The sequence below is a fragment of the Eptatretus burgeri genome, chromosome 8 (assembly GCF_056783735.1).
Source record: "Eptatretus burgeri isolate ZD-2024b chromosome 8, Ebu_testis_v1, whole genome shotgun sequence".
NCBI lineage: Eukaryota > Metazoa > Chordata > Myxini > Myxiniformes > Myxinidae > Eptatretus > Eptatretus burgeri.
In genome coordinates this window covers 3352898-3366544 of record NC_140968.1, presented here as the reverse complement: position 1 = coordinate 3366544, position 13647 = coordinate 3352898, and the positions used below count along the sequence as shown (strand labels likewise).

Genomic DNA, 13647 nt, shown 5'->3' with positions numbered 1-13647 from the left:
TAATTTCAAAACCCAGCAACAATTCCTTTATTAGTTAAGATAACTTATGACAATAAACTGAGTTTTAATTTGAAACTTTAGACTGATGTGCAATTGTACAAAAATTAATTATATGTAAATAAATGTGTCTCCAACTAACACTTTCAAACCCGTTAATGTGCGAGTGGTTAACGTTTGACTAACTTCAGTCACTAGCCGATGTTAATTACAACTTATAACAGAGAGAAATGAAGAACACGTCACGGACCATCATTTAAACGATGATTTTGATTTTGAAGAAGGAGGAGCCTGCTAAGTGTGAAATCATGTCAAACAATAATGGGAAAAGGTTTGTGTCGTTTAGTGTTCAGATTGTTGTGTGCACGGAGTTGGAGGTCTTGCTCCCAAGGGGTCCGACCGATGACCAACCGGCAAGAAACGCTGCCGCCCCCTACTTATCCTGGATCAGTACGTGCTCGTCCAAGGCCCACCGTACATGAGCCAACGCAACGCAACAAAATTGTCAGGGGCAATTTTTGATAACCGTGTGATGTGCGGAGGTTTACGATCGTCGTCGACGAGTTTTTCAGGTGCGCCAGCGACAGTCGTGTAGTCTGTGGCGGTCTCCAGCAATCACCGCGATGAGGTGACAAATTAATCTTCAGCTTTCAGTCGCTTCCAGCTGTAGCGTCAATGACGGATTGCAACAATTTTTAAGAGTCGTAGATTTTGTGAATGTTAAAAAGTTATTATGATCGTTCAACGTCCACGCTGGAACCTGCCCTTTGCTTGTTGTGTTTAACAAACCTTCAGAAACAAGTAGTACTATTGTAGGTACATTGTGTTTTAAAAACATTAAATGATAACGTTTCTGCCTTTGAATTACATTGACGTACATGTACGAGGTGTGTTTGTGTGTGTCAACACAAAGCTGCATGAGCAAGTTGTTGAACGCTCCTTGAGCCGGCCTTCTCTCCCCCCAAAAAAGGTTTCTTTCTCCCAGCACGCCGTCGATGACGGAGCAGCACCAGTGCCAAAGCAGCAATGCTCAGAGCTTTCACCATTCTCGTCCTCCCCCAACATCTCATCGTCATTTTGTTTAAAGAAAATCATGTCGTCGACAGTCTGCGTCAAAACAAGATTCCTCACGGACACACTTGTTTTGTCACATTCGCATCGTAAGAGGTAGGTTTCAGCCATTTCTGCACAAATAGATGAATCATCTTCTTTTTTTTTTAATATCGAGGCTCATATGAGAGCCAACACATCGAACATACAACAAGGGAAGTAGGAGACAAGAGGGGTGGGAGAGGGAAGGAAAACAGTGTAGAACAGGCACATGAGATCTGTGGAAGGGAGGGGGATGGGGCGGGGTACACGGGGTATACAAGATGGACACTACAGGGACTTTCAGGAAGGAAAGCAGGTAATTTGAAGGAGGTGGGTTTGGGGTGGAATAATGGGGTTAAAAAGATCGAGGATTTGGATGGGGGAAGATATGAGGTGGTGAAGAGCTGTTTTGAAGACGGAGGGAAGAGTGGGATTGAAGAGAGTGTGGGTGTTTGTTCCAGAGGTGGGAAAAACAGAGGAATGAGAGTGCAGGTGAGCAGTGATTCGTGATTTTCGTAATCATACCAGAAAGGCGGACCTTGAACACCCTGCGGAAATATGGGGGGGGGGGACAGATCACAGACAGAGCAGAGGGGGTAAGGACAGAGACGAGAAGGTAGAAGACAGAAAAACCACCAACCTGCCTGTGGTGAAAGAGAGAGAGACACAACGATTCAGCTTCATCGCGGGGGGATATCAATGATCATAAATGTCTTGGTTTCCACAGCTTGAAGTTGCGCTAGATGTGAGGTGGGAGCACCACCCCAGAGGGGAGAGCAGTACTCCATCAGACTGTGGATGAATACTTTGTATGTGATTAAAACGTGGTTTTGTAGATTCTATATTTGAAAAGAATGATTGTAAAGATATAGAAGCCCCTACTAGCTGATTGAAAGATATTTTGATATTTCTACCCCCAATCATAACAATTCCTGCCTGGTCTGTGGTGCTTTGTGTTGGCTTAATGGTTAGGGTGGTGGGCTTGGGATCCTAGAATCCTGCGTTCAAATCCTGCTTGGCTGTTGAATTAATACCAGGTGGGTTTGACTCTGCCTGTCATCCTTCTGAGGTCGGCAAAATGAGTGCCAGCTTGCTGGTATCCTGCGTTGGAGTGGCGACCCGTCCAGGATTGTGCCCATTAGGCAAGGAGACCGCTTAGGCAGCACCCACGCTCTGCACAGAGTATGGTCCCAATGGATGGATGGATGTGGCAGCAATGAATTAATGGGGGGCTCATTTCTATAACTCATGGTATTTATCAAATAGGATCGTCAGAAGATTAAAAAAAAAATTGGTAGATATGGCTAAGACACCACATATTGCACCAGGATAAGTATCAGTAACATTTCTAACCCAGTCACCAATTAGTGGGACCACTCCGTCATACGAGCAGCTGCAAAACCCCGTCCACATGGAGCCATGCCCCAAACGTTGCAAGCAGTCATTGGCTGGATCGATTGGCTAGACGTTACACTCACAGAATCTCTTCCTGTACTGCTCCCCGATTCTCAATTCTCCTCAAATGGCAGAGCAGATGTGATCTGTGACGTGAGAATGCTTCAGCAGCAAAGAAGTTGTCTGCAGAGCAGGATGAACTGACCGATCAACCAAACTTGAACTCCCAACACTTTTTTTTTTATACAAAACAAAGCCCATGTCAACACATCTCCCATAGCGCCGTTTCCCTCTATAAAAGAAAAAAAAAGTTCATCTCAATCATTCAGGCAAACATGAACCACAACAGAGAAAAACAAACATTTCACAGGAGACAAATCACTGAAGTTACTCTCGAAACCATTTACTGCAGGTGAGATTGATTGCACAGTTTTCAAATTTAAAATCCACCAATATCAACATGACCTTCATTGTACAGACTTAAGATAATTTCTCAGGACTTCAATAAAATTCGTTTCACACGAAAGCCATGTGAGAATTACTCGTGCTTGTTACTCGGACTGGGGGCAGGCACAGACCCAGCCAGGAGTTCGTTTGAGGGACAGGAAATTCGCTAAAGTGAAATGTCGGGGATTGGGTATCGGTAAAGGAGGGTGAGCACCTCCATACCTCTGGGAAAGGGGGCTGGGGGGGGAGGAGTATGGTGGAAGTTTAGCACACAGGTACAAATGAACCGAGGAGGAAACAAATTCAGGACATTCAAAGTGACGGTCAAGTGAGCGAATGGGAGGACGCCGACGACGATGACCATTTTGTGTTCATATTTACAGTAGTTTTTTCCTCAAGAGCCGTCACTTCCTTTTTCCATTGCCTTTTCCAAGTTCTTGGTGATGGCACCAAGGAAGTCGGTTGTGTTCACAAAGTGTTCGTTCAGTTTTACCCTGCAGGAGCGGTGAATGGAGAGAAACCGAACAAATGGATTTTATATAATTGCAGCAAATGGGTATAATGACCCAGGGGTTTTAACTCGGCAACAGAACCACAAAGGAAACGTTGCTTCATCATAATCCCGCTTACAAAATTCCAAGTGTGCACGTCGTGTCAAATCAAACGGAGATTGAAAAAAAGTTTTCAAAAGCCTCGATATAAAAATCCCGGCTTTTTGCCGCAGGCTCGAAGCACCGTGTTAATCAACAGTAATCGGAGCTTTTTGTTTGCGTTTGTTTATCGTTTCATACTTGCTCATCCCGCCGTGGATGCAAGCCGCCAGATCCTTGGTCATGATTCCACTCTCCACCGTTTCCACACACACCTTTTCCAGGGACTGCACAAACCTGCACACGTTACACGGACACGGCGTGTTCAGCAAAAAGCACGTTTACTGGCCGAGCATCAGCCAATGAGCCTCAGACCGACTGATGTCATGACATGTTTACCGCAACGGATTGTGGGACAGAACCCAGGGTCAATTTATTACAATACGGCAGACATCAGACTTGTTATGGAGGAGAGAGCGATATCGATGGTGTCACGTTTGGTGATTTTTGCCTACAGTCAGTCAGATGATCTGCAAAGATGATTGTGAACTAAAACTACCAGAAAACGAGAGTTCATACAACGCGTTACCCCATGCAGTGTTCAAGTATATGCTTCAATTGAAATGAAATAATAGTTCTATACACCACAGATTATAGAGGGTGGTGTATGGAAGCAGTTCTATCCACTAACCCCATATATATGTCCAAGTGCTTGAGGTTCTTGGAAGTACTAGTACGTGCCCGTAAAAAAAAATAATAATAATAATAAATAAATAAATAAACCACACAGGCTGTTTCTTCGCTCTCGCGTGGCCGTACGTGCGTGACCCGGAAGTTCGATATTATTCGCAGTTACGATTATTCGCAATTTATTTTTAATACCCAATTATTCAATTAGCGCCAACGTATTTTACCTTTTCGCAATGTCGTGGGCAAGGAAAAACAAAAAGAGAAGAGAAGAGAGAGAAAAAAAATTTACTTCCTGGTTCGGAGCATACCAGCACTCTGATGTTCCCGAAATTTATACACCGTCTAATATGAAAACGATCATAACTTGGGCCATTGTGTTTATCTATAAATGCGCATAAGAAATCGAGATATTATTAGAATACACGAAGTCATCACTCTCCGGAAGCCCGAAAGTTGTAACCCGTAATGGGGAACGTGGCTGAGCTTCCCTTCCCCATCGGCCATGCCCACGCAACAACGTGTCTTGCCATTGGTTTGGTAAATAAATGGCCATAACTTGGGAAGCACTTGTCCGATTAATATCAAACCTTGAAAAGGCACATCCTCAGGTCCCCAGCAATATACCTGCCAAGTTTCAATTAGATCGGACCAGAGGTTGTCGAGAAACAGTGGTCACTCTCTCACACACACAGAAACAGACACAGACATAGACACAGACACACACACATTGCTGGAATTATAGATAGATGATGAAGGTGATTTGTGTTCTACACAGTGTTCAAGTATATAATTCAATTTCTAATAGAGGGTTAAAGTTGTATAAATAAATAATAAAAAATTACGGGTTTTACCGCCGTTTTACGCAGCGTCATTACACCGCCATAATCTAACATGTTACATTAGTTATTCATACCTGTTGTTTGTGTCCTTTATGACATCATTAAAAAACAGGAAGTTTCCTGTTTGGAATGATTTTAAAATTGTTTGAATGCCAGACAGGGGGACAGACTAAAACTATCTCAGTCCTCTCTGCGCACGTACGATATGGATGAATTCACTCGTCTTCCTATTCATGTTTAAAATACAACATTCAATCTAAATAAGTTGTTCGTCCATTATAAACTGATAAGACGACGGCCAGACAGATGGACATGAACCAATTGCTTAACCCCGCTTTTCACTTCGCGTGCATGCGGTGAAAAAAAAAATGCACGATTTGGCTGTCTACCTCCCTGAGATCACTGATATAGTTATTGTTGTTCAAAAGTCAATTTTCCAAATTCTTGGGAAAACAATAACATGGTATCAAAAGTGATCATTGTGTAATAACATGCGACATGTATGCTTGTACGATAAAACAAAATTCAAAAAAAATATTCAGTTTTTTTAACCAGAAATACATGACTGGCAGAATGGCGTCGAGCAGGGGCTGGGAACGTTTTTGACTCAGAGCCATTAAAGCAAAATATTTGGAAATCTATTTCAGTGAGAGCCATATAATATATTTTAAGACTGAATTCAACTAAATGTGAGTATAATAAGCCTCTGAATTTATTATTTTAAATAATGTTGTTATAATACTGACCATTAATGGGACTTCTGGTGCTGCATGGATTTGCTGATGGCTTTGTAGTCTGGTTGGTACTTGGTGAGGTTAAGCTTCATGCAAGCGTTGAGGCTTTCATCCGTTAGACGTGATCGTAGGTTGGACTTGATGTTTTTAAGATGTGAGAATGACTGCTCACATGCATACGTAGATCCAAACAAGGTCAATACAGCAATACTCACACGCTGCAGTGTGAGGTATGTGACAGGAAGCGCGTTCCAAGTTTTGATAATCAGCTCGTCTTCGGGTTGAAGTTTTTTCATTTCTGTCCACATGTGCTTGCTCGCCAACTCCGCTTTCTGTCGTGCGATTCTTTCCAAATCTTCATTCAGTGACTTGAACTTATTCACCCACATGTCTGAGGCCTTCAGGTCAGCCAGTTCTGCTTCAAAATCTCTGACGGAGACACCAGGAATGTAACTCAGGTCGGCTGTGTTCAGTGAACACTCGTTTGGATGGGTGATGAACTTAAAAAGATGAGTGTGCTCACGAAATTCTCCAAAGCGTGCTTTGAATGACTGTAGGAGACTGGATGTGAAGCCAGCTAACTGGTGGAGATCAAAGTTTTGAGTGGGCTCACTTGCTGTGCATGCATCTTTAAATTGTCTCAGTTTTTCAAAATGTAGTAAACGACCTGTTTCAAGATCCATGATAAAGAGCTCCAGCTTGTTTTCAAAAGCAAACACGGCTTGTTGAAGGGATAACACTGTATTTCAATGCCTTGCATTTTCACGTTGAGCTGGTTCAGATGTTCAGTCATATCCACGAGATAGTAAAACTTGAGGAGCCACTCAGTTTCGGCTAGCTCAGGATGCTCAATCCCTTTCATTTCAAGGAAAGTCCGGATTTCGTTCAGGCAAGCCGCAAAACGGCTAAGCACCTTCCCTCTTGACAACCAACGCACATTGCTGTGCAAAAGCAGACCGTGATAGTTATTTCCAACTTCATCCAGCAGTGTTTTAAACTGGCGACCATTTAAGGCTCGGGCAACAATAAAGTTGATCACACGAATGACCAGCGACATCACTTCGCCAAGCTGCCCATCACACATCTGAGCACAAAGTGCCTCCTGGTGTAGAATGCAATGGAAACTTAGGATGGGTCTATTTTCATGTTCACGGAGAAGCGCCACAAATCCTTTGTTTTTCCCCACCATACACGGAGCACTATCAGTACACACTGAGATAAGTTTATCCATTCGTAGATTTTTTTTCTTGAGCGAACTCCATGAAAGACTTGACTAAATACTCACCTCTTGTGGACCCTTTTATTGGCAGAACAGCAAGACTTTCTTCGCGCAGTGTATCACCAGCAGCATATCTTGCAATCACACTGAACTGCGACAAATGGCTTAAGTCTGTTGACTCATCCAAAGCCAGGGAAAAGAACGGCGCTGTATTTATGTCCTTCACTTGCGTTTCCTCTACTTGGTTTGCCATCATGATGGTACGATCATGAACAGTTCTTGCTGACAGAGGCATGTCTTGTATCAGTTTGATCATCTTGTCTTTGTTCAGAAGATCATCAAAAAGTTCATTGGCTACATCCAGCATGAACGTTTTAGCATCCTCGCCATCTGTGAATGGTTTTCCGTTCCTCACTATTGCTAAAGATCCAGCAAAGCTAGCGGAATTATAGTCACCTTGCCGGGTCCATACGCGGCGTTGCTGCTGACTGGCTTGCACCCTGCTCAGTAGCTCTTGGCATGCTTTCTTTCTGCTGTCTCCCGCAGGGTATTTTGATGCAAAGGTAGCATGGCGCGTGTCGAAGTTCCGCTTTATATTCGACAGTTTCATCGATGCAATTTTGTCATTGCAAATTAGACACACCACAGAACCTGCTCTCTCCACAAAGGCGAATTCTTCGGCCCATTCGTCCTGAAATGTACGATACTCCTCATCTTTTTTTCTTTTCGCCATCTTCTTCGTCGAAGGGTTAGCTTTGAGCAAATGAGAGAGAGGGAGATGTTGACCCAAGTGAATCTGGCTGGCCTGCGCACGGGCTGACATACTCGAGAGGTGCGGCGTGGCCGGCCGACTCTGGGATGCTGTCGCCTCAGCGGTGGCGCGTGATTGGTCGAGATGAATTCCGTGACGCGTCTCGGCGGCGGCACGTCATTGGAGGAACCGAAATCACTAGTCGCGTCGGCCGCATGACTGGACGAAACAAAAACCGCTTCAGCCAATTCGGAGGCGTTTTTTCTTCTCTCCTTCTGCCAAGTTCAGCCCTGCACGTGAATGAAGCACGACACCATTCAAACTATAGGTAAAGCTTCCACGAAAAATATTGGACTTTGAAAGTTTCAAACTCCAATTTTATCTGCGAGCCAGATGCAATCATCAAAAGAGCCACACCTGGCTCGCGAGCCACACGTTCCCGACCCCTAGCCTAAAGGTATGAACACTCGTCTCGAAGCTGTCGATCCTGGGTTCAAATCCCGACCCAGATATAAATTGGGTTCACAGGCAGGGCGATTCATCAATGTTCGTGCCGTCCCTCAGATGGATGTTAAACTGGGCGTCCCGTCTTCCGGAATTAGCTGAACGTTAAAAGATCTCACGATGGCCTTCGTGAAGAGAAGGCGAGCTATTGCCGGCACCCTGAACAAATCACCAATTCCACCCTAACCAACAGGAAGCACTGAATCAGCAGCACAGCAACGCCCTCAGGCAATGATGCTACCCCGCAGCCTTGTGATGACGGCCAGAAAATGTGTCACTCTCGGGTTTCCATCAAGCATACGAAAGAAAAAAAGAAGTAGTAGTCCAGAAATATGTCTGCATTACAGGTTTATCAAACTAAATGCTGTGTGACATCAATGAGTACGAGGTCCACTGCACGACAGCTCACTACTCTCAAACAGAATGCAAACATCGGGAAACAAGCCATTTATACCACCTGCCATTTACAGTAGTGGTTGAAGATTCATGTACAATCATTCCAAGTAATACGAGAATGGCACTCGGTAGAGCGCATACCTCCGCCAAACTGAACAGTTTGTGGTTTGTATCCCACTGATAGGCCGGATCTGGATCTGCACCTTAACCAAGCTCTCAATTGTGAAGAATCACTCATTCTTCACATCATGGAAGTGAATTCTTGCAGAAATCGTTGTGACAGGCCCACTCGGCTGCACCTGGATGGATTCGAGGGTAGCGAAGTAGCGGCTGAAACCCGAATCCTATCCAGGGTTCTTCTGATGACTCCATCTTTGATCTTTACTTCTTCGGGTTCCTTCTTGGTCTTCTGTTTGAGAAGAACATAAATGTTTTTTTGTTTTTTTTTAATTCTTGTATCTCGATCCACATCTTCACCAAAATCTTTTTGTCCAATTTGTTCTCGTCACACACCGAACCTGTCCACCCAATTTCGGCTGAATCGGTCCATAATGCTTTGAAATATCCTGCTCACAGACAAAGACAGACAGACAGACAGACAGACAAACAGGGTGAAAACACAACCTCCGCCCACCTTCGGCGGCAGAGGTAATAATAAGCAAATACAAATAATCAACACGATAGAAAGTGAAATACGAGACAGATTGTATTACGATCGAGCGTATCTGCTTGCAGCTTTATTTCTGTGAAATTTCGTTTGGTTTCTCAACCAATCGTGATCGATTAAATCCAGCTATTCGACAAATAAATCTTCAACCTCCAACCACGTGCACAGTGGTTGGCTCTCCATGAAGATTGAAGATTGTAACATTCTCATGCTACGTACTTCGGCAGATAAGCCAACGGATCACGCTTTTGGTTTACCCCCTTGATAATGATCTAAAGGTGATCAAACGTCAACAAACAACTTTTATTGATGAATATAAAGCCTTGTAGTACTGTAAAAGAATGAAATCGCTTGGTGAACCAAGACACATAACAGACAACAGTTCAAGTGGTTGTACAAACAGTGGTTTTCCGACAATGAAAAGGTCTCACCGCACAAGATCTTGGTTTCCATCGAGCTTGCCCCGGTGCTCCAAGCCACGGGTCCAGGCAAAGATGCTTGCAATTGGGTTGGTACTGGTCGGGTTGCCCTACATCATGCGCACAGAATTTGAGACAAGCAATCAAAAGGTGAGGCCTGCGTGAGATTGTATGGGTTCGCAAGTGGCACCACACGGAATACGTGGTGAAAAACCGAAATTTTATTCAACACTGTATGTCGACTTCAGCGTCGCCCTCACGAACCGATTAAAAAGTCCTCGGCAAAGACGTAAATAAAAAGATGGAACACCATGTTTGCCGTTCTCTGAACGAACGTTCAGGCCCCGTGTGTTCCTGCTCTCTTTCACGACGTAATTGAAGTCGTTACCCTTCGTGTTCTCAAACCTTCCCAAAACCCCAAACCAAATCAGCAGCGATCTTTAAAGTGGGAAGCACCAAAAAATTAATGGTCATCAAAGTACAATGCATTTGTGGAGACAAAGACAGACAGACAAATAAATAAATAAATGCACTCGATGCTGTAGAGAATACGTTGCACTAATAGGGGCTCCCGACGAGTACAACCTAGCAAACAGGGGTGGGGGAGGGGGAGGGCAATATCTAGCTCGGTGAGCTTTTCCCAGCAGTAGTTTTGGGACGTGTTCGACATTGAAAAGCGATGGAGTTACTGGCCTCACGGTGTTTACCTGTTGCCTGTGGGCTGGTGGCAGGACTGCCTGACCCCACACCCCAACATACACTTTATAATCGGCCTTTGGTGGCCTCAAAGCGGACGTCAAGGCCAACGTGCGGTCACTCAAAACCTTGCCCAGATTCTGAAGTACCGACACCAAAAAGTTGCGGTCTCCAGATGCTACGGAACTTTGGCCGTGAAAGAATAACGTACAAACGCGCAAGCAAACACTTGAAAATATGCGTGTAAATTAACAAATAGATTTAACATTTCGGAATTTAAACAAATTGGTTTCATGCCAGTGTCTACTTTCTCCCGATACACCAAATAAAATCAAAATTATTTTTACAACATACGGTTATACGATTAAAAAAAATAAATAAACAACAAACGTAATCAATGTCACCACTGTGCAGAGAGCAATTCTTTTCATTCCGCAAGTTTCCTTGACACGTGCAAACCGATATACTAACCCAAGATTACCATTTAACTCTAACTACCGATCAAAAAGCTTCCCCTCTCCCCTTTACAGCTGTTGCCACCAAATGGTATCATTATCCCAGAAGAGCAAATTCGATACAAAACGAAAACATCCTTTGGTTAAGAAATCAGAAGAATTCGAAGAGGAATGCAATCATGATGGCCAGATGCACAGTTGGGACAAATTAGATTTCAGATCCATTTTACCCACGAGCACACACCTTCTGATGCTCACGGTAATGACGGGTCACCGTGCCGTGGGCTGCTTCAGCCTCGATCGTTTTCCCATCAGGACACACAAGAACAGACGTCATAAGCCCCAGCGATCCAAACCCTGCACGGCACGTATACATAGGACTTTGTCTCTTAGACAATACGAGATTGTTGTGGAGTTAGTGCAAGTGACAAGATATTAAGTGAATGGTTCAGAAAGGAGATGGGGAGGGGGGATGTGGGTGGGGGGAGGCAGCAGCAACTAACTGTTCCGCACCTTGAGCAAGGATGTCTGACTGCACATCACCGTCATAGTTTTTGCAGGCCCACACAAAGCCCCCAGCTGATTTCAGTACTTGTGCCACCATGTCGTCGATGAGTCGGTGTTCATACCAAATGCCCAAACGGTCAAAGTCAGCCTTGTATTTTCTGGGGAGGGTCATGCACACTTCGGTTTAATCTTCGGACTCCCTTCCCCCACCCCACAGTAGTCTTCCATTTACTACTCCCTACTCTCCAAGCATTTGTCTCCACTCTCGGTTTCGATGTGAAACCCCCCCCCCTCCCCTCCAAAAAATAAATAAAAACAAACCGTGATTTTGAGTGGGGTTTTTCCAAGTTCAGGTCGTGACCGTGGGCTTGGGAAACCCCCTGCGCTGTAATCCTTCACTTTGCTTTCCTTTTATTCTCAAGCCATATTATCACCATATTCAAACTTTAAACACAAATTATGATGAAGCAGCACCCACTTCTGAAAGATCTCCTCGAAGATGTCCTTGAAACGACCATCGTAGGCCTTCAAGATGGTGTTCTTGGTACTCAAGTACAGGGGCCACTGCTTCCCGATGGCATACTGGAAGCAGCTGTGAGCAAAGCCTGAGATGGACTGTGCACAGCACGTGACCCAAGGCAATCGAGGTTTTCATGTGAAAGAGAAGGACGGGAGTTAAGATTTATGGTCTTCCCATCACATCAGCATGCTACGCGTGTTACTTTGCTTACATGGAATACATGTTTTTGGACGAGCCGTACGTACGTAATTTCTTTTCAACAGGAAAATATAAGCCGTGCGGAAAAACAATTCCGACTCTGCACCCATTATCAAATCATTACAATGGAGCAACCGGTGGTGCACCGGAACTCGGCGAGCTGCGCTACAGAACCGAGCCCGAATCAGCTGTCAACTCGGATATTTTGCTGTCACGTGATACCATAATCGAACACCGAGTCTGTAACCGTAACCTGACCAGCTCCGTGTTCGGCGTGAGCACAGGTCTCACGGCGTGGCCATGTAGCTATCGTGTTGAGATTTTATTAGTCGATGCGAGTCACACTTCATTAGAACACGAATTGAAAATCAATATCGAGGAGCAGGCCTGCGGACATAACAAATAAGTCTCGTCTCCAGTTTCACGTCGTCGAGTCGGCAGTAATCTCTCTTCGTAATGGACTTCATCGTCGTGACAAATGATGCGTTTAATCATGAGACATCGTGTTGTGCTTCACCAACGTAGCTCAGGTCAATCTGTGAGCGTCATCGAGGATGTAAAATGAAGTAAAACACACGAAAAAGACCTTTTATAACACGTAGTTGGTGGTGTTGTCAGTTGTTGTTGTTGTTGGTGTTCCTTCTTTGTACTTTTACATACTTTTCTATTCCTTCAAGAAATAAAATTGTTGTGGGAATAAGAATGATCTCATGTGTGTACAATGAGATATTTGTTTTCCCTACCCTATTCAAACCTCTGGCTGTACATTTTTTTATGTTCTTTACCTCTGTTTACATGTATTTACAAAGTGCACACGAGGCCTTTGTGGCTCGAGCAATGATAATGTGCAAATGTAGAAAATCTGCATTGAAGAAGTCTGTAGTTAGCGTCACCATGAGAGCTCACGCGGCCTGGCGCAGGGTTCAGCAGTTGATCTTGTGTGTGTGGGTGTGGGGGGGGGGGAGAGACAGAGACAGAGACAGAGAGAGAGACACAGCCGTTTGGAGGAACGGCCGGAGAAAGGAGAGCGCTTGCGTCTCTGGATGTTCAGAGCTGAGAGTACCGGAGCTGTGAACATTTCATCCCCAAAGTAACGAGGGCTTTGAAGAAACCACAATCACGGAGCTCGAGGAGTTTTCGCGCAGGAGTGCACCAGAGAGATCCCGATAGCTCTGTTTCCAGGACTCCTGCACAGTTTGCCTCCGGGTTTGAGAGCAACCTCTCAGCATCATTGGATGTATTGTAATCTCCGTACTGTGTTCTTGTGGAGTGAGTGAATCGGCCCTGATCTAGGAACTGTTAAGAAATCTGTTTGGCTTGGGATCTCGTTGTTGGTAATATTGTTTGTTGTTTATTGTGCATTACTTGTTGACGATTTGTTGCGGTTTTTATTTTAATTACCATCCATGAACTGTTATTCCTGCCTGGCCTCCATTCTTGCCATACAAGTGGTTGAGTTTTCATGATCGGTACCCTTAAGGTGCATAGTTGGGTAAAAGTGATTAACCCTTCATAAAGTAATGTACGGTGA

General features: G+C 44.5%; 1 protein-coding gene across 1 annotated transcript in view; it reads right to left on the bottom strand.

Annotated features, from left to right (window-relative positions):
* Positions 1-2866: 2866 nt before the first annotated feature.
* The window catches only part of IDH2 (isocitrate dehydrogenase (NADP(+)) 2), a 36576-nt gene continuing 25795 nt past the window's right edge, over positions 2867-13647 (bottom strand). The window contains exons 6-11 of the mRNA XM_085890624.1: positions 11877-12013; positions 11405-11556; positions 11136-11248; positions 9753-9850; positions 3723-3818; positions 2867-3425 (exon numbers count right to left, since the gene is read on the bottom strand). Coding sequence (XP_085746750.1) covers positions 3326-3425; positions 3723-3818; positions 9753-9850; positions 11136-11248; positions 11405-11556; positions 11877-12013 — 696 coding nt within the window. The 3' untranslated portion in view covers positions 2867-3325. The remainder of the gene's footprint in view (positions 3426-3722; positions 3819-9752; positions 9851-11135; positions 11249-11404; positions 11557-11876; positions 12014-13647) is intronic.